This window comes from Heterostelium album (assembly GCF_000004825.1).
Source record: "Heterostelium album PN500 unplaced genomic scaffold PPL_scaffold9, whole genome shotgun sequence".
Lineage (NCBI taxonomy): Eukaryota > Evosea > Eumycetozoa > Acytosteliales > Acytosteliaceae > Heterostelium > Heterostelium album.
In genome coordinates, this window is record NW_008805071.1 from 585172 (window position 1) to 613161 (window position 27990).

A 27990-nucleotide genomic window follows, 5' to 3' on the forward strand; every position below is an offset into this window, starting at 1 on the left:
AACTAAGGTTAATCTATTTATATTAAATAATAACTCATACATTATTATTTGTATTTAAAAAAAAAATGTTTAAATTAAAATATTCATTAATATTTTCACTATTTTTAGTATTTGGAGTTTTTCTTGGTGATCAACTTGTACTTTCACAAGTAGAAGCCGAAACACTGCTAATTTTGAATCCAAATATCGTTCAATATACTATGCCATGTGGAAACACAACAGATAATGCATGTCCTAATATCGCTGTTGCTCTCAGTGCCACCAACTCAACTAATATCGTGCTGGATTTGGGTAACTACACATACACCGGTCCAAACAACACCAATATCAATTTGGTAAACATAACACTCACCGTGCAGGGTAATCCAAATGCATATGCCACTGTCGATCTGGCAGAGAATGGTTTGCTCTTTAGTATTATGGATAGTCAGCAGAAGCACGGTGACGTTGTCTTGACACTCCAATACCTAAACATTGTCAACGGTACGGGATTCCACGGTGTCTACGGTGGTGTCATCTATATCACTACCAACTACTCCAACACCATATTGCTACTGGAGAATGTTGTTGTCTCCAATTGCAATGCATACTATGGTGGTGTCGTTTCTCTCCAGACAACACTGAACTCCTATATCACCTTCTCCAACTCGACGTTCACCAACAACTCTGGTACTTTCGGATCGGTTTTCTATACCACCAACTTCTGTCAAGTGAACATTTCCAATAGCAACATCGTTGGCAATCAAGGAAACAACGGTATCATTTACTTAGTGAATGGAACGATTACAATGAGCAATGTTCTCATCGATTCCAACGTCGGAGGAAGTTCCATCTTGAAATTTAGTAACAATGGAAATGTGATTATCAACAACATGACCCTAACCAACAACTCTGTCCAGCGTGTAGTAGATCCAATGGGAGGCGGTGTAATGATGCTGTTCCAAAACTTTGTTCAGCTCTACAACTCAGTGATTTCCAACAACGTTGGAAGTGCACCAATCTCTTTCAACTCGATCGGTACCTTTATTATCGCCGGTACTCTCATCAACAATAACAATGCATCGGCATTTGGTGGTGCGATCGCTCTTAACCACGGTGCATTGTTTGTCACCAACTGTGTTTTCGCATCGAACTATGCACTGCAATCGGGTGGTGCCATCTACATCTTCGATGCACAAACTCTCAAACTTACCAATACCACTTTCACAGGTAACTCTGTTGGTCCCGACGGTTCCGGTAGTGTACTGTACATCGACAACGTAGCGTCCAACTCGTTCAACGGAGTAACATTTTCACATAATCTAATCAAAGACTCTATCAACCCTATCTTCTGTGATGACTCTGATATTGTAATCAACAACATCACCTCCGATACTGATAGTTTGGTTTCATGTTCAAACGGTGGTAGAGCTGGATGTAAATTCACTGGTAACTACGATATCACTGAAATGTCTTGTCCCTCCGAAGGTAGACTTAGTCCCGGTGCAATCGCAGGTATCATCGTTGGTTCTATAGCCGGTATACTTTTACTCGTATTAGTTGTATATATCATAAAGAAGAGACACCATAATCATCATAAATATCATAGTTATCATTAAATTAAATAATTTTAATTAACAATCTTTGAACAACCACTCCGAATTCTGAAAATATTTTATAGTTTTATTTTTAATATTAATCAATCAATCTCTTCATTTTCATTGACTTTATTTTTTAAAATTGGAATTTCAAATTGATTGTGGTCATCTTGTGGATCTTCTTCCATTTCATTGTGTAGTTGTTCATATCCAAACCTTCCACGACTGAGAATTGAAAGATAATGATTGATTCGTTTGAGAATTGAAATTCGATAATGTGTATAAATAATATATAATAAATAAATGGCAAATGAAATACAACAAACGATGATGATCCAATCTTCAAGATATGATTCAATTTCATTTCCAAGGTAAATACATGAAATGAATATCAATATCAGTGATACCAATTCAAGTTGATTATCACCTTCACTGATGAACGGTGAATGTTTCAATTGAAGAAGGACACTGATCAGAGATACTCCAATCAAAAGGAATGATCTGATTGGTGTGTCTTGATCCATAATCGACACCAATACAATCACCAATCTTCTGAATAATAATATTACATCCCAATAATAATATGATGTTTTGTATTTCAAGATGAATGCTCCATATGTTCGAATGATTGATGCATCGTTATTGTGTTTTCGATTCTTGAATAATAAGATGAAAATAATCATTGGAATTCCAAGAACAACAACCAACATTGAATAACTGACTTTGAGTGCTGTTCGATATTGATTTCCAGAGCATTGAACTGATGAATCTGTGACTAAAACCGAGTTACCAATTCCAATTTGTTGACAAAAGAATATTGTAAATGTTGCAGTGCTGATTGGTGAATAAATATTCATCAATAACTTGACAAATGATCCAAATTGTCTTGGAAATATTGGTTGGTCATTCGGTTTAAACTTTCTGATAATCGTGATGATTATTGTGAAAATGAGGAGAATGAAAATAATTGCTGGGAAAACAAGGAACGTCGTATAATGTCTCTGGTAATAATCGAATGGTCCTGGACATATCGATCCAATGATTGATGATCCTCCACTTTCCAATTGGAGATTCAGGAGTGAAAGAATACTGAAATTAACACCTTTCGAAAGTACCATGATTGTTTGTGCGAAATAGACAACAATATTCATCAGACCTGATGATGAATCTGATTTATGTGACCAAAGAACGAGGAGAATCATTCCAATGATAACAATAGCAATTACCAGTTTGTTGGTCTGAGTACATTCGATACAACTTCCAAACCATGAATAATATTGTTCGGTGTTGTTACACGATGAACAAAGAACACCAAATGTATGTTCAAGACACGTGTTATTCTCCAAGCAATGTGATGATTGATCACAATCATAAATCACTCTTGGAAATTGATTTTCATCAAACCAATATCCAGGTCTCGTTGAAACTTGATCACCACCTTGACAAAGTGCATTCTGTGGACATGAAATACATTTGTTTCCGTCATACCCATAACTTCCAGATGGACATATCGAACATTGCGTAGAGGAGTCAATTGGATAGTAACCTGAATTACATGGTAGCACAGATACATTATATGGTAACTTCATTGGTAGTATAAGATTTGAGCTACTGGTAAAGACAACCGTAGAATTAGTACCAACCACTCCTATGATATCGATTGAATCAAAGTAGGCACTACCATTTATAAAGGGAGAAGAAGCAATCGTGGTACCACCAACCTGTAGATAAACAGTGTGTTTAATATGTTGATAGGTACTAATCTGATTCAGAATATCTCCAATCTGAATGGACCCAGTGAATTGTGTAACATTGGAAAGAACTACTTCTGGGAAGCTACCGTTTGTCAGAATAAGCTGGTTTGGTGTAGATGCCATGATATCACCGAGATTTGCATGATTCCCACTGAATTCACATGCATTGAAAATTGGTGGTTCCTTTATGAAAAATGCGATTCCACCTTGGTTGGCGCTGTTATTGTAGAACTTACAGTTGTTGAATGTAATATCGACTTTTCCAACCGAGTAAACGATACCACCATTTACATTAACGGAATTGTTTGTGAAAATACAATTATAAAACTCTACTCTATTGTCTGTACCACCGACATTGACCACTCCACCGGTATAACCAAAGTTATTTAAAAACAAGGTGTTGCTAGCCACCAAAAATAGCTTGGTGCGAACCGATATGATAGAATTGGAAATTAGGTTTAGGAATTTCGATTCGCCAATCTTTATGAATCCAGAAGATCGAAATACAAATATTTTACCGGTGGAAATTCGATCGAACGTAGAGCTTTGTATTAACACTTCAGAGTAGCCGTCAAAGTAGAATCCGGTGAACGCCATATCCTGCATCGTCGTGTTGGCAATGTAGAGATTCGAGTTTACGAATCGAAACACTCCATACACCATATGGAATGTACAATCTAGGAATTTAACCATTCTCGTCCGTTTGTTCATCATGTTGAATGAAAATAAATCCGATACATCCAAATCGGTAAAATTGCGCGTGGTCACCTGGTGAAACACTACATTGGAGCCGGATGCATAGATTATCTTTGTACTGATATTGTACATGGTTGAATCTACGACCAGTAGATCGCCATCTATTATCTGGTAGAGTAGTGATTCTCTGCTGGCTGAAAGCAGAGTGTTGTTGATCACCAGCCACGAACCTATCGCTTGAAACAAAATGATCGGAGTGTTTTGTGTTGCAGCTGGATATACTATTGACCGTTGGAATTTAACTGTCGAATATTCATTTAAATAGACAAGTGAATCGTTGATATTGCTCCAGAACTGAATGGAACAATTGTCGAAAGTAACACTACTGTTGAGCGCGTTGAGCATCTGGTATCCAACCTCTAGCATCTCAGTGTTGACAATGTTGGCACTGGAGTGAATCAAACAGAGCAAACCATTTGCCGATTTGTTGAAATGACTGTTACTGATAACGAGATCGGTTAGCGATGTGGAAATGGCGCACCTATTAACCAGTAGATTCCTCTCGTAGAAGCGAGAGTAGTCTACCACGATTCGCTTGGCAATGGCAGAGTTTATATAGTATTGTTCGCGGAATTCGCTGTCGTAAACATAGAGTTTAACTTCTTTCGAGTTGATGTTGATCGCAGGATTATTGGTGGAAACGATCGATTGAGAATAGCGGAATCGACAACCGGTGATGTTTACTGATGCACTATCGGTCACCGCTATCGTTCCTCTATTGGAAAAGTCGGTATTGTTATACATATATACATTGTGGAGAGTTGCGTTGTTGGCGTTGTTCACGTTTAGAACGGCGCCACCGTCGGACATACTACTGGAGTAGGCATTGATAAATGTTAGATTCAACAAAAGCAGTTCACTCGCTTCCGACGTCAGGAAATGCAGTGGTTGTATACTCTGTTGACCGTTTATAACTGTGTTGTCCGCCGATTGACCGATGATCGATATCGATGAATCCACAACGCCAGCGGCATGATATCCACAGTAGTTTCCATCGGCCAAGTAGATAGTAAAGGTAGTCTGTATCCATGCCAGTGCCATTGCAATCGATGAGAATGGCAATTGCTTAGTTCCGTAGCCCGTCCTATCAGAACCCCTAACCACATCCACATATAAATCCAATGGTTGTTTTACTTTTGGTTCTCTTCTCAAGATAATGTTTGACAGTAGAATACCGTTTCTTGAGAACCTATTATTACTGCCAATGTCACTAATATCTCCACTACTTTGATTGTTTTCAACGTTGTTACTACCAGATGAACTGTAGGTAAGTATGAATGAAAGTCTGTGGATTAACGGTGGCATGTTAACATAGTCGGTGACGTCGATCTTGTGTTGCTGTTGGTAAATGGTGTTGCTGAGAACCGCCACTGTATTCTCGTCGATATACACCTCAAGTTGGAATTTGATCGATCCCGTAATGAAACTAGTCGACGAAGCAAAGAAATAGAGTATATACGATAGTTGTTCATCGTTTTTGATGGGAGGTGCTGTGAAATTCTGTTGAATCGATGTTGTCGATGGTGGTGATGCACCACTCGCTATCGATTCATTCATGCTGAAAAAGGCATAGTAGAAACCATCGAGTCGGTAGTCTGGCGATCCACATTGATCATCCAAACAGAATTTGATTGGCGATTGATCAGTGTCGTTCACCACCCATCTCGACAACAGACTAGCATTACCACCAGCTCCGATCAATTCGAAACCCCAATCATCTATAATAGGTTTTTCTGCAGAATCTATAGACACAACATAACAATTTGAATTACTAGTAATTAGTAATTAAATTACTTAAATAAACTTTCGATCTCATATTGAATTGAAAACATACCTGTACATTGTGCATATACTATTGAATGATTCGATAGTAAGACTCTACAAATTAAATATTGAATAATAATACAATAGATGATTACATTAATGATTCTATAGGTATTGGTGATCATTGGTATAATAGTACAAGGTTTTGTTTTATCTGATCATAAATATATTTGTGAAAATTTAGAGAATTATTCAAACCATAAAATGTGGAATCAGCAAAAATCTCAATTTTTAAAAAACTATTTTATTATTTTATGAACAAGGTCTCTCGCAGCAATCAACTTATCAAGTACTTTTGTTTAAATAATGAAATTCTCAATAATAGGGATCTGTCCTACATCTTTTTGTTCAAACAGAAGTCGAAACTAGGATATATGGCAAAATCCCTGGTTAGTATTCATGTTGGTACACCAATACATCTCGCTGAACTTATCATGAACATGATCTCTGGCTCTACCAGGGAATCATCGGCGAATTGGTTGATTTTGAGCGTGTGTCCGTGGTCGTTTATTGGTAGTCCAACGGCAGGGCACAACCTGATGCAACGAGATAAACATTCAATGACTAGAACGAACAGAGTGGCCGAAAGCGGATCGCCTTGCTTGGTACCACGGTTCAGCGCGATTGGTCAGTGAGATAACCATTGACCAGAACTTGAGCGGTAGAGCCAGAGATCATGTTCATGATAAGTTCAGCGAGATGTATTGGTGTACCAACATGAAGTAGAGTACGGCGGATGGACCCATGCGATATGTAGTCGAATGCTTTGTTGAAGTCGAACAGAGTGATCAAACCTTTAATACCTCATTGTTTACCGTAATCAATGATTTCTTTCATGGTAATTATAATGTCCATGATGTAACGATTTTTGACAAAACCAGTTTGATAGACGCTAACGACTTTCTCAACCTCAGGTTTCAGACGTTCATTTATAGATTTAGACAATATTTTATAATCACAATTAAGCAATGTAATAGGTCTTCTATTAGCTGGATCAGATATCGCCCTTCTTAAAGATAGTGGTGATCACACCAACTTTGAAGTCTTGTGGGATATATTGTTCACCGGTGAGCAATCTTGGTACGTAAAGTGACACCAACGGACCAGGTGTCCTTTAATAGAGTTGATCAGAGAATCAAACGAATGATGCAATCCGTCGGACGTGAAGTACAGACCCAGGTATCTTTCAGCGGATGTAGATATTGGTATCTTCTGGTTGTTAATGATCGGTGGGTCCGTTTTCTCGTCTGGGTGATATTGCCAATGCATCGAGCATCTGTATTTAGGCAGAAGGAGCATGTCGTGGTTGGAGTTGTCTTTGATTGGAGGAAATGATCTATTATAGATTCTTTTTACAGTGTTAGTAAATAAATAAAAATTTTAAATTTTAGATCAAAATCATCCAAATCCTCTTTGGTGTAGTGGTAACACATTAGTCTCTCACACTGATACCCCGGGTTCGATTCCCGGAAGGGGAGTAACTTTAATTTTTTCATCACTAGATGCGCGCATACTGGAATAGCAAAATCACACTCCACCCCTCTTAGGCCAAGTTGGTATAAAATCATCAGACATGTATCTCCCAAGGAGTCACTGTCGATTGCTCTGAAAAATGCTTAAAAGTTCTCTTCTCCAGCGGTATGGGTACAGGTGCTACAATCATCAAACTCAAAGGCGGCGACCTGGATCTGAATAGATTACTTTGTTTTCTAGGTCGATCCCTAACTCACACTACTCTTTCAATGTCGCAAAGTTATATATTCTCTTTGTTACTATCAATAACTCACACTACTCTTTCAATGTTCTTGGAATCTATGCTCCTGCAGACCGTAAGCGGAGAAATGGATTCTCTAGACAACTCTCTCTTCTATCTCAGCTCGAAACCAACACCATCGATCTGATTTGTTTATTTATCAAATTTAGTTAAGGGATTTAATTGTTTTTTAAAAACTATTTAAAATTTTATATTAAATATAATTATAATCTTTTAAATAAACTCTTTTTATATAAATATTATTTGTGTTCTGTGCTTAGTTTGTTTTTGTTTAGTTTTTCTTTAGTCTTGAAACCGTTGAAAATTAGAATTGTATTTTAAACGAATAACTTCTTATGCCATTCAGTATTCCAAATCAAGTATTCCAAAAATCTTTAATCTTTCTATTAACATTTTACTTGGTATCATTCTTATATATTTTAATTAAATATTTCAAAATAAATTTAAAAGTACTATAATTAAAAATATTTTATTACTTCAGAAATATTGCACAAATTAATTTTATCTTATTTTTTTTAATTTTTAAAATGATATACGAATTATTAATCATTTACAAAGATCTATCTTAGAATATATTTCTTACTTTCTATAACAAATAAATGTATATCAGTCTTATACAATTGATACCTCTGTCCTGTTTCTCAGATTTTTGATGTATCTTGGACCCCATGAAGTTTACACCGACAGTAACTAGCAGGTTTATCATAGGTGAACACCGAGTGGTTTACACGTACCCGCTTAGAATTCTAAGTGGCTTAAATACTCCGTCTGCCAAACCATCAAAGGGAACATCATCCCTTACTCAAAATGATGGCCGTCTCAGTCGGCATGTGCTGAACTGCTCCAACAATAAATAAACACGTATTGTAGAGTAATACCAAGCTCTACACCTTGACTATCAGGAATGGTACAATTATAATAAAAAAAAAAAAAATAAAAAAGGCAATTTTTTGACTATTATTAGCTATATCCTAATCATTTTTATTTATTTCATTATTTCTAGAAACTATTTAGAAATGAGAGAATATCTATCTCTAACCATTTCTTCTCTTTTCTTTTCCCTCATCTAAAAAAAAAAATCAAAATATTATAATCAAAATACAAGAAGACTGGTCGTTGGTTGTTGCGTAGTTTGCAATTGGTTCATCAATTCAAAGAAATCAGTTTGTTTTTTTTTCCAAATTGGTATTAGCCGAAAATATAAAAAAAAAAACATGTTAGTTTTGATGATGATATATTTATTTCGATTGTTGTTTTGTTTGAGGTTCAACCTTGATATCAGGTTCGATCAAAACCTTTACTTTTCCATTGGGATGAATTACTTTGGCGCTCAATACACGCCATCTATCGTCGTTGGCATAGATTACGGCGTGAATAATCGATACCGAGTTTCTGTTCTTTGATCCTCTGATTGGAATGGTTACCTCTGAGGTTGTCTCTACGTAGGGGAATGCCAGCCATGAGTTTGGTTGTGGTGCCAAAACAGGTTTATCTTGATTGTCTTTGGTGGTGGTGGTTGCTGTTGATTGGTTGGCAGTCGATGATTTCAATCCTTCGACCGGTTTCAAATACCATGTATCGATATCCTTTGGTGATTTCGGTAGATTCAACCCGATGAACAGTTCTCTCGATAGCTCGGTTATCGGTGAAGTCGATCCTTGTGGTGGTGCACCCATCGATACCGGTCCACCCAATTCATTGATTACCTCTTTATTATTGACTGCCTTTAAGTAAGTAATATTACTAAAATGTAAGTCTATTTTCTGTACTGTTTTGTTTTGTTTTGTTTTGTTTAACATTAACTTACCATTGTATAAACATTTTGTAATACTTCATTCCATGCATCTGTTAGGAATTCCTCTATCTCTTTTGAACCTTTCTTGTATGCCATGATCGATGTGACAGTATCCCAACTGATCTTACCGACAATCACCAAACCAAGGAATCTAAGTAGCAATGATTTTGCCGATGACTTTTTTGGTGGATATTTAATCTCTACTTTTACTTGTTGATCAGAAATCGAATGTTGTGAATAATATCTATTTCCATTGAAACTATTACTGTTGTTATTATTACTATTAAAATCTGATTTAGCTTGTTGTTGTTGTAGTAAGTTCGATCTTAATGTCAATGAACTTGCCAATGACAAAGTCGATGGTCTAACAATAAAACTAGAAGATTTTAATGATTTATTTAAAATGCTTAACATATCTATCTTTATGTTTGATATTAATATTTACACAAGACAAGATTAATGAATCTGTAATATGTGTGTTTGATATGTATAAAAAAAGGAAAATAAAAATTAAAAATAAAAAAAAAAACTATTTTTCATATGATCATCAGGATCGTCCAACAACACAAAATTTGCTGGATATGCTGCTGATGAACAATCTATTTTTAAATGTTGTAGAAGCCGACGAATTTGATTTGTTTAATGTATTATATAATCATTTAGTGACATCACATCATCATCATCATCATCGTTATCAGTAAATATGTTTGATTTCGCACTCATTCCGATCACCATGATCATGGTTGGTTGCTGTTCAAATGTGATTTCACTTGAAATGATCATTAGGTAAATACTAAATTCATTTTAGAAATAACAATAACCATAGTCGATATTAATACATAATTATATATATATATATATTTATATTTATATTTAAAAAAATAAAAGACAAGATTCATCACAGAGTCAATTGATTACATTTCTTCAGTTTACATTTGTAGTTTTTATATCGTTCCTCACTAATATCCATTGGAAACGAGTGTTTCTGTGTTTCTACGTACCGAATGGATTCTTAAAGCGAAAGATACCGATGCGTACCTATGCATTGATGGTATCGATATTCTTTATTGTTTCGATATTGAATAACTGGGCGTTGTCATTCAACATCGCTCTGCCATTTCACATGATCTTTAGATCGAGTTCATTATTATCAACCGTTGTTATTAGCATGTTATACTTTAAAAAAGAGTAAGTTCAAATCTATCAATGAAATAATGAAATGAATGAACAGATGAACTAACTACTAACTAATTTAAAAATCAATCATATTTTAGATTCACTATGAAACAGATTATTTCATTACTTATGGTTACCATTGGTATTACAATGGCTACACTTAGTTCTGTACCAGAACATGTACGTGATTACAATATTACAATATAAATATACATATACAATATGATTTAGTTTAGTTTATTAACTTTTAACTTTACTTTTAAAACATCAATCAGAAAAAGAAGATTACATTTGAAGAAACAGATACTGCATCGATCATTACTTTTATTATTGGTATCACAATGTTGACGATTGCAATGTTTTTATCATCGGTTCTTGGTCTCATTCAAGAGAATACCTACAAAGATCATGGAAAAGATTGTCACAGAGAAACTATCTTTTATTCTGTAGGTATTTCTTTTCCAACAAAACAGTATAGATACGTTTGAACTTTAAAATTAACATAATGTAACTTTATAGCATTTATTATCATTACCACTGTTTTTATTCTTTATAAAAGATCTAACTGCAAGTGTTGTAGCGAACAATCAATCTGCACCTCTTGGACTTGACATTGCGTATCTACCGATACTTCAAACGATGCCAAGTCAGTGGTTCTACTTGCTGATCAATGTGGTTACACAGTACATTTGTATTCAAGGAGTGTTCATTCTCACCGGTAAAACGAGCACTCTCACATGCACACTTGTCATCAGTATCAGAAAGTTCCTCAGTATCATCATATCGGTGCTCTACTTCAAGAATCCATTCACACCGACTCTCTGGATATCCACTACACTAGTACTACTTGGAACATTCATATATAGCGATCCATTTAATAAGGAAAAGAATAAAGTTAAAACAAAATAAAATAAATAAACATTTTCATATATTTTGTAAAAATTATAAATAAACTATAATCTTTTAAAATTTTAAAATACAACATAAAGTTTTATTAATTTTTTATAATTTTAAAATCTAATTATAAAAAAATATGTAAAAATCAAATGAAAAATAAGATATTAGAAATCGACATCATACTCAATGCGCATTCTTAAAATGAAAAGCAAAAAAAAAACAAAAGTGTTGTGGGTACCCTATAAATTAAGGGCAATTCCTTAGAAAATGTAGAGATTGTGCTTGCCCATACAAAAATTGTAGAAAAACCTTTAGAATTCAAAAAAATCAGATATTTTTTTTTGAAATTCATCCGAAAGAAGAAATTGGAATTGAAAAAAAAAAAAAAAATAGAGGTCGGGTCTATGTTTTCAAAAAAAAAAAAAAAAATTAATTAAAAATATTTGATCAATATCCGAATTGAGTGGGGAGCAAGTTTTTGTGATTGAATAGAATTGAAATGAAGGTAATTAAAAAAATAAAATAACCACCACCACTTTCATTTCACTATTCATTTTATTCATTTTTATATATATAAATATTATACAACAGATAGAAATAAATTTAAAAATGAAGTTATATTTTGTATTATTAGCAACATGTTTCTTTGCTTTATCAATGGCAGCTGAAACCCCACGTCCAACTGTAATTTGGCATGGTATGGGTGACACCTGTTGTTATTCATTCTCGTAAGTATCACACTATCATTATTGAAATTTACAACTTATATATATAATTCAGAAATTAACGACAACAACAATCAACAATCAACATAATAATAATTTATAATTTTTAGTATGGGTGCAATCAAGAAATTGATTGAAGCACAAATCCCAAATATCTATGTAAAATCGATTGAGATTGGAGATTCTTTGGAAGCCGACGAGTTCAATTCATTCTTCAAGCCAGTCAATGAACAGATCGATATGGTCTGCTCGATGTTGAAATCCGATCCACAATTGGCCAACGGTTTCAACGCCATCGGTTTCTCGCAGGGTGGACAATTCCTTCGTGGTTACGTCGAGCGTTGCAACGACCCACCCGTCTACAACTTGATCTCCGTTGGTGGTCAACACCAGGGTGTCTACGGTATGCCACGTTGCGAGCCAAACAGCACCTTCTGCAATTTGGCCCGTGAGATGGCCGAGCTCGGAGTCTACACCGACGAGGTCCAGTCACACTTGGTGCAGGCCCAATACTGGCAGGATCCAGTCGACTACCAGACCTACTTGGACAAATCGCAGTTCCTTGCCGACATCAACAATGCTCGTCCCGCCAAGAACGACACCTACAAGAAGAACTTTATCTCGTTGAACGAGTTTGTCATGGTGCAATTCACCGAGGACACAATGGTCATTCCACGTGAGTCCGAGTGGTTCGGTTACTACGTCACCGGTCAAGCCACCAAGTTGATCCCAATGGAACAGACCGATCTCTACATCCAAGATTGGATCGGACTCCAGTATCTCGACAAAGAAGGTCGTGTCACCAAGATCCCATGTGCTGGTAACCATTTGCAATTCACCGATGCCTGGTTCGAGCAATACATGATCCCATACATGAACAACACTATCTCTGCTATTTAAACTATTTATAAATAAAATAACAAAACAAAACAAAACTAAATCAAATCAATTTACCGAATAAACAAATTGTTAATTTGATATCAAATTTAAATCAACCATTCCATTTTTATTTATTTTAATTTGCAATATTTTATTTTTCAAGTTGTTTGTCTTCCAAGATATCGCATTGCTCTAACAATTCTATTATTAATTGGTGATATAAACCTAGTTGTAGTCAACATTAATCATCTTTAAATCGTTTTCCTTGATTAGAGATTCAACAAGTGTATGGTTGTTTGATCCATTGTCACTGTCCTGGTGGTGCAGAGAATCCTATCATTAATTTAAAATTTGGTGACCACCTCAAGAAAAAGTTTCGAGAGTGCGTATCCTCTATAAATAAAATAATATTAATTATTTAAATACAGAAATATTGATAATTCACAGTTCAAAAATAACAGATTCATATATACCTTTCTTATTTCCGTCCACGTCTTCTAACCCTAAGAGACAATGGTGATATTCGAAGTCATTGGTCAACCAGTGGCCAGTCACTCCAAGGAAAGACATGTCCTTTGTCGACCGATTGCAGAGGGTGGATATGGTTTTAATTGTAGATTTACAGTTGAATACGATATCTTGAAAGACTAACAAATTGACATTGAGTATTTTCAAAAACTGTTAACCAAGTTTGAGGAGAGATCTCTCTTTTTTAATCCTCAAAGTCAAAGTCAAACCATTCTTTGCATGTTATTGCAAAATAGTAAAAAAAATAAAAATTTAAATTATTCATTTTCAATGTTCATTTTTTTTAATTAAACATCTATTTTCTTTTTTTTTTTTTTTTTTTGTAAATCGAATAAGATAAATATGATGAATAGAAATGGATCAATATAAAAGTGAACAACAACAACAACAACAACAAGTTATAGATAAACTAGAGAATCTAACATTGAATAATGTTGATATTACACCATCATTCACAGTGAGCAATCCAAATGTATCAGCTGCTGCTTCATCATACATCAATAATGATGATCATGTCAGTGGTTTGAGTGCAAGTTTAGAGATATCTATGGATGGTGTTGATGTTACCGGTGCTGGAAGTGGCAGTGGTGTTACATCGGAGAATTGGTTCGACACCATTGCAAAGTACAGAGATAATTCGCATGACTTGTTGATGGCTGCACTTCATCCACAGTATGATCTGGCACAATACTACGATACGAACAACATGCTCGCCAACAAAGTTGCTGCACCTCATACACTCGATCAATCGGTGTTGTTTGCATCGTACGCACTGCCGAATCGCATGGAGATGCTGAACAACTCGCAGCTACCGATGGGCTTATTGCTATCGCCATTCGATCGGCCAGTGCTCACACCGAAATCCACTGATTTCTACCCACCGTCATGCTCGAAATGTCATGCCTATATCAACATCTATTGTAAGCTTGAGAAGAAACAATCGCAATCATCACAATCTGCATCTTCATCATCATCGTCAATTTCATTACATGGTAATCCTTATTGGATTTGTGCAGTTTGTAGACATAGCAATCCGATTGACTCTGGTACGAAAGGTGTTCGTTCTATATGGGAAGTCAAACAAGGATTGGGATGGTGGGCAACCGACCACTTTCAAACAGTATTGCAATCGGATCACTACGATATCAAGAAGAGAAAGAAGTTCAATACGACAATAACAACTACTGTTCCAACCGATCCAATCTCTTCACCACAACACAATGAATCGGATTCGATTTCAACCGTGATTGATAATGGTAGTGGTAGTGTTGTCACGGATGTAAATACAGCAACAACTACAGCGTCAACTGTTGCACCAAACAGTCCACAAAGTTTTGCAAAACACCCAAATGTATATATGTTTGTTATCGATGAGAATCTACCGTTGGAGGAACTGGAGATAATAGATCGATCGGCACAACAGCTACTGAGTAAACTTCCACAGGAATCGATGGTGGCGTTGATCTCGTTCTCAAAGATTGTATCACTCTACGAGATGTCGTCGTCGTCCAACTTGTTCTCCGCTGCCAAGGTGATCTACGGTGGTCAGTCCATCAACAACTCCACGTCGTTCTCACTGAAGCTCAAGAAAAAGATGTTTCTCGAATCGATTCAAGCGGGTGGCTTGCAAAAGTTTCAACAGAACTTCCAATCGCTCATGGAGACGGCCGCTCAGTTTGCATCGTCGTCGGTTCACTCGGTGTCGTCGCTTGGCGTCGCAATAGAGTGTGCTCTGACACTGGTGAACGCATCCACTGCAAACAGTGGACGTATCTTTGTGTTCCTACATCAGGCACCAAACTTTGGACCGGGTTCGATCCAGGTTGGAGCGAGCGGATCCATCGCTTCCTCTTCGTCCTCGTCCACCTCTGACAGCCAAACAACGAATCAACTCGCCAGTGAATACTACAAACTTCTGGGTGAGCGAGCCTATCGCAAGTCGATTGCAATCGATCTACACATGATTGGATTCAACGACTTCTCAGCGAAAGTTCTCTCGCCATTGGCTTTTCCCACTGGACAACTGTTTATCTCTCACGACCATCTTGGTGATACCGACAGATCCGATATGTTATATCAGAACATGTATAATTCAATTATTAAAAGTATGTACATTGTATAAACTAGTTTATAGTTATGCTATATATGTTATAGATGTTAACTAACTTACTATCATCATCATCATTATTAGATAGTGGAATATATAGTAGATTGGATATTCATTGTCCTGAACAAGTTAATCTTACACATTTGATTGGACCAACTACAAAGGTGAATGAACAGCAATTGTTTATCAGTGATATAGAGAATAAGAGTACGAGTGGATTCTGTAGTGTTTCCGTGGAGCTGACCAATATGCAACAGGATGTGGCACTGTCGATCTTCTTTGAACTCCAAGAGGATATTCCACAGGACTATCTCTACTTTCAATTCGTGGTGCACCTACTCGACCACTCAGAGAATAGAATACTCAGAGTGATTACAAAGAGAATCAAAACCACTGGTAACTTTAACAGATTCATCGATTCATTGGATCTCAATGTTTGTTCAGTTCTATTCTCAAAGAAATTGATTTTAGATTCCATCAAATCATCATCATCAAACTCTGACCAAGATGAATATTTCAATTTTTATGATAGATTGTATGTCTCTACCTAAATACCTACCTAGTATAAGTACTTTTAAATGTTAACTAACTTTCATCATTCTATTTTACTTTATTTTAGTGATAAGCAATTAAAGTCAATTAGTCAGAAATGTTCAAATATAGAGAAAGGATGGTTTAGAAATACTGTTACTATTCCAGATACAATTAAACAATTTATTAAAAAGTAAGAAATTATATTCATATTTTTAGCGAATATTATTACTAAACCTATTTGAAATAATACTAATCAAATCAAATTAATAATAATCAAATCATAGGATGTATTTAGTTAGAGAAGGTGTATTATTTGGATCAATCATTCAGAATAACGATGATTTCGAAGTTTTGTCATCGTTGTTTATCAATACCAATTTTACTGACTCCATGAGAATAATGTTACCAAAGTTAATTCAATCAGACCAGTCAGAACAACTAATAGAGGTATGTTGGAAATTCAATTCAAATAACTACAAGAGATATTAATTAATATGTTTTTAATCAATTCATCACTTCACTACCATCAGATTTCACCAAAGATTGATAGTTTAACAAATGATAGAGTTTTAATATATGATGCACAAACACATATCTATTTGTTTATTGGTTCATCTATTTCACATGACAGCTCAGCGGTAATGAATGCTCGTAGTTTTATTGAGAATCAAATCATTCATAGAGTTCCACTTCCATATATTATAACATTTAATGTAATGTACAATACAATACAATTTGAAATCAAATATTAATTGATTTATCTTTATTTCAAATATTAATTATTCTTGTTTATTATTATTTTAGGAAAATGAACATGATATAAGATGGTTAAAGGCAAGACTACAAGACGGTAACATGGAAGATGAAAAATATTATCAAACAATTACAAAATAAGTAATAAAAAGCAGGACAAACAAAACAAAAAGAAAGAAAAGAAAAGGAAGTTATTTTATACTATGTAATTATTAATATTAACTAATTAGTTAATCTGAAATATATTTATTATAACCTTTTAAAATAATAGTTATATACATTTGGGATATCAATATCGAAACAATTAAAATTGATAAAACCATATGTATATAATTGTTTTTTTTTTTAAAATTGATATATATATAATAATTTTGAAATTCATCATAATTATTTAAAATTATTATTATTATTGTATAAAAATACAATGTTATTTACAATATTGATTATTTACTATGCATTTCCAACGATACAATTTGTTTTATCAGCTGAAATCGTATTGATTTTGATTTTGGTTGGAATGGTTATTGAAGAAGATGAGGTGGAAAGCGAGGTAGTTGAAATATTTTCAGTGTTTCTAATAGATTTCAACTCCTCTTTGCCAATACCAAGAATGTCACAAACTTTTTTATCGGATTCCTCTTTCTTTCTCATCTCATCTCTAAGGTTAAGTTCACTATTCTTATTGAAAAGTCGAATTCTAGAAATGGAATGTTTTAAATGTTGCATTCTATATTTGATATATCTAATTGAAATTTTAAAATTCAACCTTGAAGTGAACATTAATATCAAATCAATTTTTTTAAAAAGATATATATGATCAGTTTATATTTACTTTTTTTACTATACAATTTAATAATTTCTTATTCCTTATCACTTTAATAATTAATAAAAATAAATTTATTAATTTAGGAAAACTATTGTGTAAGTTCGAAAAAAAATAAATGTATGGAATAAATGTTACTTGATTTTTTGAAAGAATGTATGTATGAATGAATGAATGGATGAGTTATTGAATGAACTGGAGAAAATGGTATTCTGAACAATAGTCAACTTGTACTTTTTAAAGTGTTTATATACTTACACACAAACACACTCACTCATACATCAAACAATCAAAAACCAATCATTACTCAATTTTATTGTTTGTTTGGTTTGTACTTAAATATTTAAGGATGTTTTGTGGGTTTTTGTGTATGTCCTTTCATTCATTTAAACCACTTAATTTCTATTTTATTCTATTTATAAAATATTGTAACTCTCACCTAGAAGTGTACAATGTGTTTGTTCTTGATGGTTTTATGTACTTATTTTATTTTTGTTATTGCTTCGCACTTTTAACACTCACCACATATTCCTTTGGACACGCACTTTCTTTGTGATTATAATTTTTTATTCACACACTCACCCACACTCTCTGATGATGGATGACAATTCTATTCATTTTCTTCCCTCCTATACAATCTAATGTTAAATGCAAATGAGGAAGTTGTTTGCTAAGTGCTATGTGTCTTCTTTATAAATTTCCATTTTAATCAAAATTTAAATAACATACACACAATTTTATGATTAAAAATCATCAGATTTGCAGTATTGGTATTGGATTCTTGCAACACAATTTACTAACCACTGTAATTTTTCCTCATTGCCAGCTTTTAAATAAATATATATTTTTTCTTCGCAGTGATGTTTATTTTGTCAATAATTTCAAAAAAGTATAGTATATTATATTATTTTTTATTTATTTAAATTTCTTTAACTATCAACCACCACTCCCACCCTTTTTTAAGGAAACGAGTTTGAGTTCCTCTATCTCCCTCAAGTTAAGTTTAATTCTATTTTTTAAAAGAAAATTGTGTGAGGTTCAACCATTTTAGTTTTGAACCTCACATATTTTAACAATTAAGAAAAGTTAGCTTATTTATTTTTGCATTTGTATATGCTGTGTGGGTGATTTAATCATCTAAATTAAGAGTATTTGTTTCTTTTACAACTATTTGTTGAATTTTTTTATTATATATTTACTATTTACAGATATGTTTATTATTTTTTCATAATGCTTTATGAAAATTAAATTGGTGATATGATATTAGTCATCAACACTATCTATTGTAAGATTGTTGGTTGTTGATGATGAGCTACTAAAGAATCCAGGATGTGAATGATATGGATTATTATTGTTGTTGTTATTGAAGTAGTTTTGGTTGTTTTCTTCAGATTCAGAGATAAAATTAATATTGTTGTCGTTGTCGTTGTTGCTATTGTTATAAATATTTGTTTGATTCATCTCAATACTAGAGTGATTTGACGATGTTGTTGTGGTACAGTAGCATAGTTTAATGTCTGATCATAGTCATGGATGATGATGGTGATCTCTTGGTGGTTTGTAAAGAATCCTGATTTCACGCAGATAAACGATATTCCTCTGAATCCATATTTCTTATTAAAATCCGTACAAATCTCTTCTAGACCTCTTGAACTATTAAATAATAATAAAGGTAAGACATGATTAGTATACAAACAAACATTCAATGTTTTAAAAAAATTATATCAAAAGAATTCTTACTCTTGTTATTTTTATTGTTTGTTGTGTTATTGATGGACAAAAAAGTAAAAAATCATTTACAAATAAGGTTAATTGATTTTTCTTATGAGAAAAATATGTCGAAGGACGTAGTTAGTAGACCTGTAAATGAAAATGGCCAACTTTATTAAAACCTTGCTTTAAACTATCCTGGATCTTTACCTTTCTATTAATAACTTAATTTAGAAAAAACAGAGATTACAGGATGGATAGAAAAGATGATTTTTTATTTATTTACTATTTACAGATATGTTTATATATATTTATCATAATATCTTTAGGAAAATATATATAGATTAAATTGATGATATTACAAATTTAATTATCAACACTGTCTAAAGTTTGATTTTTGGTTGTTGATGATGAGCTACTAAAGAATCCAGGATATGATTGATATGGATTATTGCTATTGTTGTTATTGTAGTTGTTTTGGTCGTTTGATATTAAATTATTATTGTAACTGCTATAATTATAATAGTTGTTGTTGTTGTTGTTGTTGGTTTCTTCAGATTCATAGATAATATTACTGTTGTTATTGTTATTAATATTTGATTGATACATCTCAATACTAGAGTGACTTGTGTAGTTTGAATAGGAAGTTTGTGGTGAAGGTAAGATTGGTGTTTTTAAGTATTCAGGAATGGGTGTATTAAGTATTCTATCGATTTGCTCCGAGTGGAAACCTCCGACACTCGACGATTGTGGTGATACAGTAGTATTGTTAAACACTGCCTGAGCATAGCTTTGAATTGTGATGGTGATCTCTTGGTAGGTTGTAAAGAATCCTGATTTCTGACAGCTAAAAGATATGCCTCTGAATCCATATTTCTTATTATAATGTTTACAAATCTCTTCTAATCTAGTGTGTAACTATACAGAACACTTTGGTAAGTATACAAACAAACCAACATTCAATGTTTTAAAATAATAATATCTATCATATTATTATATTATATTATACTTACTCTGCTTACTCTTAATGATCTAAATAAAAGTAATACTAACAGATTCAAAAAGAACAATGGAGCTATCACCCATACACTTCTTAGCCATACACTTACAATGATATCTATACCAATCAGGAACAATACAATTAAAATATGTATTTTAACAGGATTTTTATTCAGGGTAGCTAGATCTAATGATTTTATAAGTTGTTCATGAATATCTTTTGCTTCATTTGGTGGTAACACCAAACAAAGTTCGTTATAACAACTATTCTGTCTTGTTAATTTTAAGAGTTTTGTCCTCATATTTTAAATATTATTTATCTAAATATATATTGTTTTACAAAAATGATCATTTGCTATTTATATTGCAAAAATAGTAGAGCGATTTTCAATACGCATCAAAATTTTCCATCCTGGTAACTTCCCAGACTTAATTCAATTAAGTTTTGATCTTTTTTTTTTTCTGCGAGATTTTTATTTTTTCGAGATGGAATGGAACACACGCGAAAATTAAATGTAAATCCTTGCGGATTGAGAAGATCAGGAATTATTTATTGTAATGTAATAATAATTTAGTTTATTGATTAAAGACAGCTTTAAGTTTATCGGATGCCTTTGGTGAGGATATGCTACTGTCGTCTTTGAGTTCTCTACTCTCACGTTTTGACTTACGATCTTCTCGCACTGAGAGGAATCCAGACTTCTTTTTATCTTTGATGAGATTCGGTATGAACAGTAATGAGGGTGTCATATTTTCCAGGATGGATCCCGACTCCTTGATTGAGATATCGTCGTACGATTCTTCGGTCATGGTCAACTGTGAGTCGTCGTCGTCGTCGTGTGCCGAACTGGCAGTGGATTGTTGTCTATCAATGTCGGCTTCATCCGACTCGTTGATTTCACCTTTGATATACTTGTCCATCTTGAATTGTAGCTTACGATAACCGATTTCCAATTCATGGTGGAATCCAATTTGATCCATTTGAATCAATCGTTTGTTGATCAACAGTGCATTCTTGCATTGCTCCAAGAACTCGGTGCAACCGTCGGCCAGTTGGTTGACCTTCTCAGTTGGCCAGCTAGCACGCTGTGATTTGGCGAGGAATCCTCTGCAGATTTCAATGGCACCTGCATTCACCTGCAGCAGCACCGAACCCTGTAGAACACCCTGAAGTGTCTTGATGTTGGGTGGCGACTGGTTGATCTCCATCGCCAACAAACGAGTACGTTGAGTGATCGCTTCGATACTGTTTTCTATTGGTGAGATCTCAATCTCTTTGTAATCAACAACCGGATATCTCTTCAACATATTCGGAGCGACACATTCAATAGTCAAGATTGTCTTTCTGTGGAATTGCTCGGTGATCGATCCCTGTGATTTTCCAGAGAGTGTGAATGGAGTAATGAATACAAACTGATTCAACAGTGTCTTTCTATCAAAGTAGTTGGTCCTGGAATCCTTAAAGTATGGCTTCAAAGAGGTGATCTGAATGTAGAGTTTATCCGGCTCCAAGTTGCTCTTTGTGACACGACTGCTGTCAGGGAAGATAAAGATTTGCTCACCTAGTTTCTCGCGATAGAACGACTTGAGACGCTCGGTCAGCGCAAACAAATGGGTGAGTTTCGGCTCCTTATATACAAATTCCATTCCGTTCAACTCGTCGAATCGCTTGCCATAGAAACCGACACGGTAGTAACGACCCAGCATTCTAGATTTGTTCTCGTTGGAACGAATGATTTCGTCGTACAACTTGTGAGATTGCTTGTAGTACTCCGAGAGACGAATGTAGTCTCGATCGTTTTCGTGTAGCGGGATGATCACCTTGTACAAAAGAATAGAGAATTCAAAGCATTCTGCCATTCTCATTTGGTTGATAGCTAGGAGAATCGAAGATCTCATACCCTCGACAGAGAAGAGTGGCGATGTGCATACACCCTCGTCTTCCTCCACTACAATCTCCTTGAGATTAGGATTGATTCTGTCGATTAGCGATAGATCCAACGGGCAAGGAAGTAGTTTATGTTGTTCCAAGTAGGTGTGAATCAAAAGCGCAATTCTAATCTGACAGATCGCCGCCTCAAAGTAATTCTCCTGTTCGACGTGCAGCGAAGACAGTGCGCTGAGCCAGTCCAGCCGGATAATAGGAGTATCAGAGTAACCAGATGCAATCTTTGAGTACAACTCATGCACTGTCTCTGGGTCAGAGTGTGCCTTGAGTTTGTTCACTCGCATGGTATCACGGATGATCTTTATGAGTTTGGAACTCATCGTTTGAATCTGAGTGTGGAATCGCTCACGAACCACCTTGATCTCGTCGGGTGACAACGTATCGATTTGCTCCTTTGAGAGAATAGCGGAATCACTGCAAGTCGACGATTCATGTGAGGAGTAGAGTGAGAGTGTTGCCAGTGAACTCTCCAACATTCTGGCGCCACCACGAATGAACTTACTGTCGCTCGCCAGCTTGGAGAGAGCGATAGTCGATTGAATCTTGACACGACCAAAGTTTCCGATCTCCTGGTGATTATGCTTGAACAGACTGTAAAAGAATGCAGTCGATTGAATTCTGATGTTCTTGGTGATGGAGTTGCAATAGTTGAGAATGTGTTGACAGAGAATACCACAGTATTGATTGTTGACACGGAACAAGTGCAGACGGAACTTGGCAATGAAGGTATGGAGCGATGCAAACAGCGAGTGGATAACACGATGTGATTGCTTACGACGAAGCAATCCCATCAACAAGTTGAAAACACTCTCCATCACTGGAGAAGTAGGATCGGCGAGATTCACTTGATAGGCATCGATAAACTCCTCAACGAAATCCAATACGATTAGATTGGATTCAGCGCAGAGTGTTGGTTCGTTGCTGGAGAGTGGACGAACTCTACTTATCGATGGCGCGCGTGTGAGTGGTTGTCGTGGCGATGACAACAAGCCTGGCGAACCTTCGACCGGTGTCGAGAATGACAAGCTCGACATCGAGTGTTGAATTGTCAGATGATGTGAATCACGTGCACTAGTCAAAGGACTGGTGTTTCCACTGCTGTTGTTGCTGCTGTTGTTACTTCCGGGACCGGCTCCCAGACTTCCACGATCGCCAGCCGTCAAGCTGCTGAGTGTCATCGCATTGAAAGACTGCATCGATTGCAAACCTTCGGATCCTGTGACTTGTAACGAACCCCCTTTCTGATGATTGTTGTGATTCTTCTTGAGAAGCTTGGAGATTGAACTCATCGGAATGTCAGAACCTCCACTACCACCACCGATTCCACCGCCCGGACTGGACATTGAGGGTGATGGCGACAACATCGAGTTGGAATGCATAGGGATTGGAAGTGACTGAAGCAGTGGATTGGGCATTGCGCGCATTGGAACATGATACTCAAACGCTGTCAAACAGTTATCGAGCAACTCAAACAACACTGTAATTCTCTGAGGAACTTCCTTGGCAAACCACTGTTTCAGCAGCGACGCCGACAGATTCTTTAGGATGAACAAGATGCAACCGATCAACAATCGCTTCTCCTCGGTGCTGGACATGCGGAACCACTGAGTGAAACGGTCGTACTCCTCGATGAGCTTGAGAATCAGTGGGAGGTGGACAGCAGCGATACGAGCACGCTTCTCTTGCGACTGGTAACGCGAGTCGTATTCATGCTTGATGAGCAACGTGCTCAGCGTGTTGAGCGCGACCGAACGAACCTCGTTGATGGGCGACGTCAGAACCTGCAGAACCTCCGATATGAGCAGACCAGCCAGCGGATGAACATCTATCAGACGCTGTGAGAGATGCTGAATGTTTCCTATGGTCGGAACGGTCGGAATGTTGAGATTCAAGTAGTGTTCGTAGTCGATCAACAACTTTAAAAAGTCAAACTTGAAGAAGAGCAGTGTCGTCGTGTCAGAGTCGTTGGTTGCAGCGAGCGTAGCCTGCTTGATCTCATGACAGTAGGTAAACACCAGATCCAAAGTGATACCACGATCAAACACAGCAAACAAGTCACGAACAAACAGTGCCAAACTGTTGTTGGCTTCACCCTCCAAATGACTTTCCTGTTGCACTGACAAACTAGCATGGAAATGATGAATAACAAATGAAACCATCTTTGGTACATACTTTATGAAATCACCATCGAATTTACCTTCTCTATTTCCTTTTACTATAAAAGATATCATTATTATTATTATTATTATTTAGTTTGTTTAGTTAGTTAGTTAGTTTATATATATAAGTATATCTTATTTTAACTAATTAATACATACACATTTCAGGTGATTCTAAAGCAGTTAATGATAATGATTTAATAATTAAATCAAAGATAAACCAACAATATGAAAACAAAGTTGCATTTGATATCTCTGATTCGCTGTTATTGCTGCTGTTGTTGTTGCTGTTGTTGCTGTTGTTATTTTGCTGACTATACTTCTTTACCATTAGGAAATATACAAATCTAGAGCAGAGTGCAGAATATACAGGTATTTTAGTATCCTTTGGATTATCAAAAACATGTGAGATATAAGAAACTAATAATGGTACACGATAAGATGGTTCACCTAAATGTTGTTGTATTCTAAATAATAAAAGATTATATTAATATCAAGTTTAATTAAACAATAAACATATATATATTTTACATACTTTGAAATTGTAATAAACATTGCTTTAATTGCATTACAACCAACAGTTGCATCTCTATTACACATAACCAATATCAATTGTCTAATAATAACTGGTAGATATCTAATTGCTTCTGCTGCATCAATATGATTGAAATCATTTAATAACTAAACAATAAAATTGTACAATTGATTATTATTAGTATAACTAGCTATAACTTTAAGAAATGTATATAAAATATAGTTACTTGATTCATATCATTATCAGAAATAGATGAATTATTTGATTGTAAGAAGAATCTGTTTAAATAGGTGTTCTGTGGATATATGCTAGATTTCAAGTTGATGTTCACTTTGAATAGACTCTTTCCTGACTCCAAGAGAGTGTAGTCGTTCTCGTCGGCTTTGAGATAACCGTCTTTTGGTGAGCCGATTGCGAGTGGCAGTTGGTGTAGTCCGTTGTCACAGATCTTTCGCTCGCGATACAGCGGCAGTATAGAGAATCCAATCAGTTGTTCGGCGTCTTCCTCTTTCTTTTTGTTGTTGCAAATGACGTGGTAGAATGTGAATAGCAAATGATAGCGAGAGGTCAGTGTAGGTGGTAGTTTCAGCTTGATCTCATCGACGAATGTCGGTGTCTTGTTGTGATAGTGTGTCTCGGTGATGAAGTGACTGGCCAGAGTCTGAGCGGAGCTCTTTCCGTAGATGATCTTTAGCGATGGGTGCGAGAGGTTGTCAGAGTCACGCACCTCCACTTTAATACAAACGTTACGACCGTGTGCTTTCGAGAGATTGACAGTGTCGGGATAGATATAGAGGTTGTTGATAAACTCGCTGTTTGGAATCGGTTCTTCCTTGGCCAAACACTGAACTTCACGAATCACCGGAACAATACTCAATAGAGTTGCTCCTCTTATCATTGTTTGTTGACGTTGCAACACTGGCGATGATGTCGCCGGTGAAGAGTTGTTGGAGGAAGTCGAGGAGGACGAAGAAGTCGGTGATACATCGCCATTGCTTGTCTGCGCTAATATATTGGTGTTGCTGTTCGCGTTGTTGTTGTTGTTGATATTGCTATTTACTAAGATGGAGTTGGAAGATGGAAGTCTGGTGTTGAAAGGCTGTCCTGAGACGACGAGATCGAGCGATGGATCCAGTCGCATTGTGTGTGGCGGAAGATCGTTGGCCGGCTTGAAAATGTTGAGAGATAGTGTTCCTGGAATTAACCGCAGCTTCTTTTGACGAGCGGGATCTTTGTAGTCGGCGATTAGATCGTCGATATCGGCGTTGTCTTTTGGCACGACTTTGAAGAGTGCGTCGGTATCGATCGCGCCGTACTTGACGTCGCCATTCTCTGTGAGACGAACCACAGAGCAACAGAAGGGTTGTGTGTACTGTCCGAGTCGTTCACAGAACTTCGAGACGATATCCGATACTTTTGCCTTGTTCTTCTTGATCGCTTTGACATCTTTCTCCTCCAGCTTCATGTATGGCTCTTTGACGAGGTCGGGATCGCCCTGCATCACCTTGTTGATGCGCACCACTATCCAGATGTCCGACATCTGCTTGACGGGCAGCGAAACAACGAGATGCTTAGCTTGTGTGACTGGATCGGCAGGCTCTGAATGTTTGGCGAGCAACTGACGCATCTGCTCCGAGTTGAAATCGAAATGAAAAGTCTCTGAGAGTTTGCTCTTGCTGGCGGCATCGTAGATGAACAGCGAGCAAAAGAATGGTTCCAACTCACCCAGCATAAACACCAGTCCTTTCAGCTCGATCAGGACATTCATATAGTTTGGTTTCGTCCAGATATCGTGTGGCAACCGATTGCAAATCGATACTTCCATGCCGGATCCCCAGTTGTAGTCGGGACGGAAGTAACGGAAGAATCCGACGCGACCCTTGCTTCGCAGGTCAGTGTTGGCGCGCTCGGTTTCGCCCGGCTGGTATTCAGCGAGCAACTCGGTGTTTATATCTTTGGAGTCGGGTTGGTTCGAGATTGCAAACGATCCGAGCGCACTCTTCTCTGTTTCGCGCTCAATGTCGCAGTCGTACTTGTCGTTGTCGAAATGCACGAGTCGCTCCGCCTCCTTGCGGTAGCGCTGGTACTGGCGCACCACTGTTTTGCGCGGAGCACTGAACGACTCGATTGCACATTGTATATAGGATGGCAGTGTCTCGACGGTGATGGTCGATTCCTTGGTGCGATGCTGCTGCTGCGTCATCGACAGCTGAATGTTGTCGTCGGGGAAGTTGGTGAGTTCGCGCGACAGCCCGTCGTCACGCACCGACGAACTATTGATTTTGTTCTCGAGGTAGTGACGATAGCGATGTGTGTGATCGGTCTTGCCACTCGATGATGTAGGTTGACTCGAAAGTACCGGTGAAGCGACTTGCTTTATAGAATCCGCTAGCTCCAAAGTCGTCGAACTTGCTCCATCCGCCACAACAATAGTAGTTGTGTTTGTGATATTTAAATGAAGATTACCATTACTATTACTATTACTATTTCCAATTGAATTGTTATTTGCAGTGGCAGTGTCACCACCACTATTATTTCCTGTTTCATTTATATTATTTCCATTATTTTTAATTTCAGAATTATTCTGTGGTGCTTGTATATTATTGTCATTATTTTGGATATTCGATGATGATGTGTTTTTATTTTCACCACTTTGATGATCATCTGTAGCAATGATGACCACTTCAGGAATGGTCTCCAAAACTATATCCATCATAACTAAACTTTACTTTTTCAA

General features: G+C 36.1%; 10 protein-coding genes and 1 non-coding gene across 11 annotated transcripts; 5 read left to right on the forward strand and 6 right to left on the reverse strand.

The window, feature by feature from the left end:
* Positions 1 to 65: 65 nt before the first annotated feature.
* Positions 66 to 1598, forward strand: PPL_08770 (uncharacterized protein; the record flags this gene model as incomplete). The annotated part of the gene is made up of 1 exon (XM_020579573.1): positions 66 to 1598. One exon carries the CDS (start codon positions 66 to 68, stop codon positions 1596 to 1598), a length of 1533 nt encoding a protein of 510 aa, XP_020430248.1.
* Positions 1599 to 1678: 80 nt separating this feature from the next.
* On the reverse strand, positions 1679 to 6589 carry PPL_08771 (uncharacterized protein; the record flags this gene model as incomplete). Its single annotated transcript, XM_020579574.1, has 4 exons — positions 1679 to 4381; positions 4838 to 5858; positions 5882 to 6065; positions 6553 to 6589. 4 exons carry the CDS (start codon positions 6587 to 6589, stop codon positions 1679 to 1681), a joined length of 3945 nt encoding a protein of 1314 aa, XP_020430249.1.
* A 66-nt stretch (positions 6590 to 6655) lies between these two features.
* PPL_08772 (uncharacterized protein) lies at positions 6656 to 7993 on the forward strand (the record flags this gene model as incomplete). The annotated part of the gene is made up of 3 exons (XM_020579575.1): positions 6656 to 6749; positions 7303 to 7388; positions 7961 to 7993. The coding sequence occupies 3 exons, from the start codon at positions 6656 to 6658 to the stop codon at positions 7991 to 7993; spliced, it is 213 nt and encodes a 70-aa protein (XP_020430250.1).
* On the forward strand, positions 7319 to 7389 carry PPL_08773. Its single transcript has one exon. It is a non-coding gene; the product is annotated as a tRNA-Glu (tRNA).
* Positions 7994 to 8128: 135 nt separating the features above from the next.
* On the reverse strand, positions 8129 to 9894 carry PPL_08774 (uncharacterized protein; the record flags this gene model as incomplete). Its single annotated transcript, XM_020579576.1, has 3 exons — positions 8129 to 8137; positions 9008 to 9409; positions 9493 to 9894. 3 exons carry the CDS (start codon positions 9892 to 9894, stop codon positions 8129 to 8131), a joined length of 813 nt encoding a protein of 270 aa, XP_020430251.1.
* Positions 9895 to 10183: 289 nt separating this feature from the next.
* Positions 10184 to 13178, forward strand: ppt1 (palmitoyl-protein thioesterase 1; the record flags this gene model as incomplete). The annotated part of the gene is made up of 7 exons (XM_020579577.1): positions 10184 to 10266; positions 10369 to 10668; positions 10755 to 10836; positions 10932 to 11106; positions 11216 to 11374; positions 12188 to 12281; positions 12389 to 13178. The coding sequence occupies 7 exons, from the start codon at positions 10184 to 10186 to the stop codon at positions 13176 to 13178; spliced, it is 1683 nt and encodes a 560-aa protein (XP_020430252.1).
* Positions 13179 to 14040: 862 nt separating this feature from the next.
* Positions 14041 to 17220, forward strand: PPL_08776 (uncharacterized protein; the record flags this gene model as incomplete). Its single annotated transcript, XM_020579578.1, has 8 exons — positions 14041 to 15036; positions 15163 to 15229; positions 15268 to 15507; positions 15877 to 16327; positions 16412 to 16516; positions 16611 to 16773; positions 16857 to 17039; positions 17131 to 17220. The coding sequence occupies 8 exons, from the start codon at positions 14041 to 14043 to the stop codon at positions 17218 to 17220; spliced, it is 2295 nt and encodes a 764-aa protein (XP_020430253.1).
* A 309-nt stretch (positions 17221 to 17529) lies between these two features.
* On the reverse strand, positions 17530 to 17805 carry PPL_08777 (uncharacterized protein; the record flags this gene model as incomplete). The annotated part of the gene is made up of 1 exon (XM_020579579.1): positions 17530 to 17805. The coding sequence occupies one exon, from the start codon at positions 17803 to 17805 to the stop codon at positions 17530 to 17532; it is 276 nt and encodes a 91-aa protein (XP_020430254.1).
* A 1502-nt stretch (positions 17806 to 19307) lies between these two features.
* Positions 19308 to 20913, reverse strand: PPL_08778 (uncharacterized protein; the record flags this gene model as incomplete). Its single annotated transcript, XM_020579580.1, has 5 exons — positions 19308 to 19334; positions 19372 to 19555; positions 19807 to 19826; positions 19991 to 20452; positions 20722 to 20913. The coding sequence occupies 5 exons, from the start codon at positions 20911 to 20913 to the stop codon at positions 19308 to 19310; spliced, it is 885 nt and encodes a 294-aa protein (XP_020430255.1).
* A 274-nt stretch (positions 20914 to 21187) lies between these two features.
* Positions 21188 to 23938, reverse strand: zizC (DOCK family protein; the record flags this gene model as incomplete). Its single annotated transcript, XM_020579581.1, has 1 exon — positions 21188 to 23938. One exon carries the CDS (start codon positions 23936 to 23938, stop codon positions 21188 to 21190), a length of 2751 nt encoding a protein of 916 aa, XP_020430256.1.
* Positions 23939 to 24266: 328 nt separating this feature from the next.
* PPL_08780 (DOCK family protein) lies at positions 24267 to 27966 on the reverse strand (the record flags this gene model as incomplete). The annotated part of the gene is made up of 6 exons (XM_020579582.1): positions 24267 to 24475; positions 24685 to 24774; positions 24878 to 25185; positions 25254 to 25399; positions 25480 to 25649; positions 25995 to 27966. 6 exons carry the CDS (start codon positions 27964 to 27966, stop codon positions 24267 to 24269), a joined length of 2895 nt encoding a protein of 964 aa, XP_020430257.1.
* Positions 27967 to 27990: the final 24 nt, after the last annotated feature.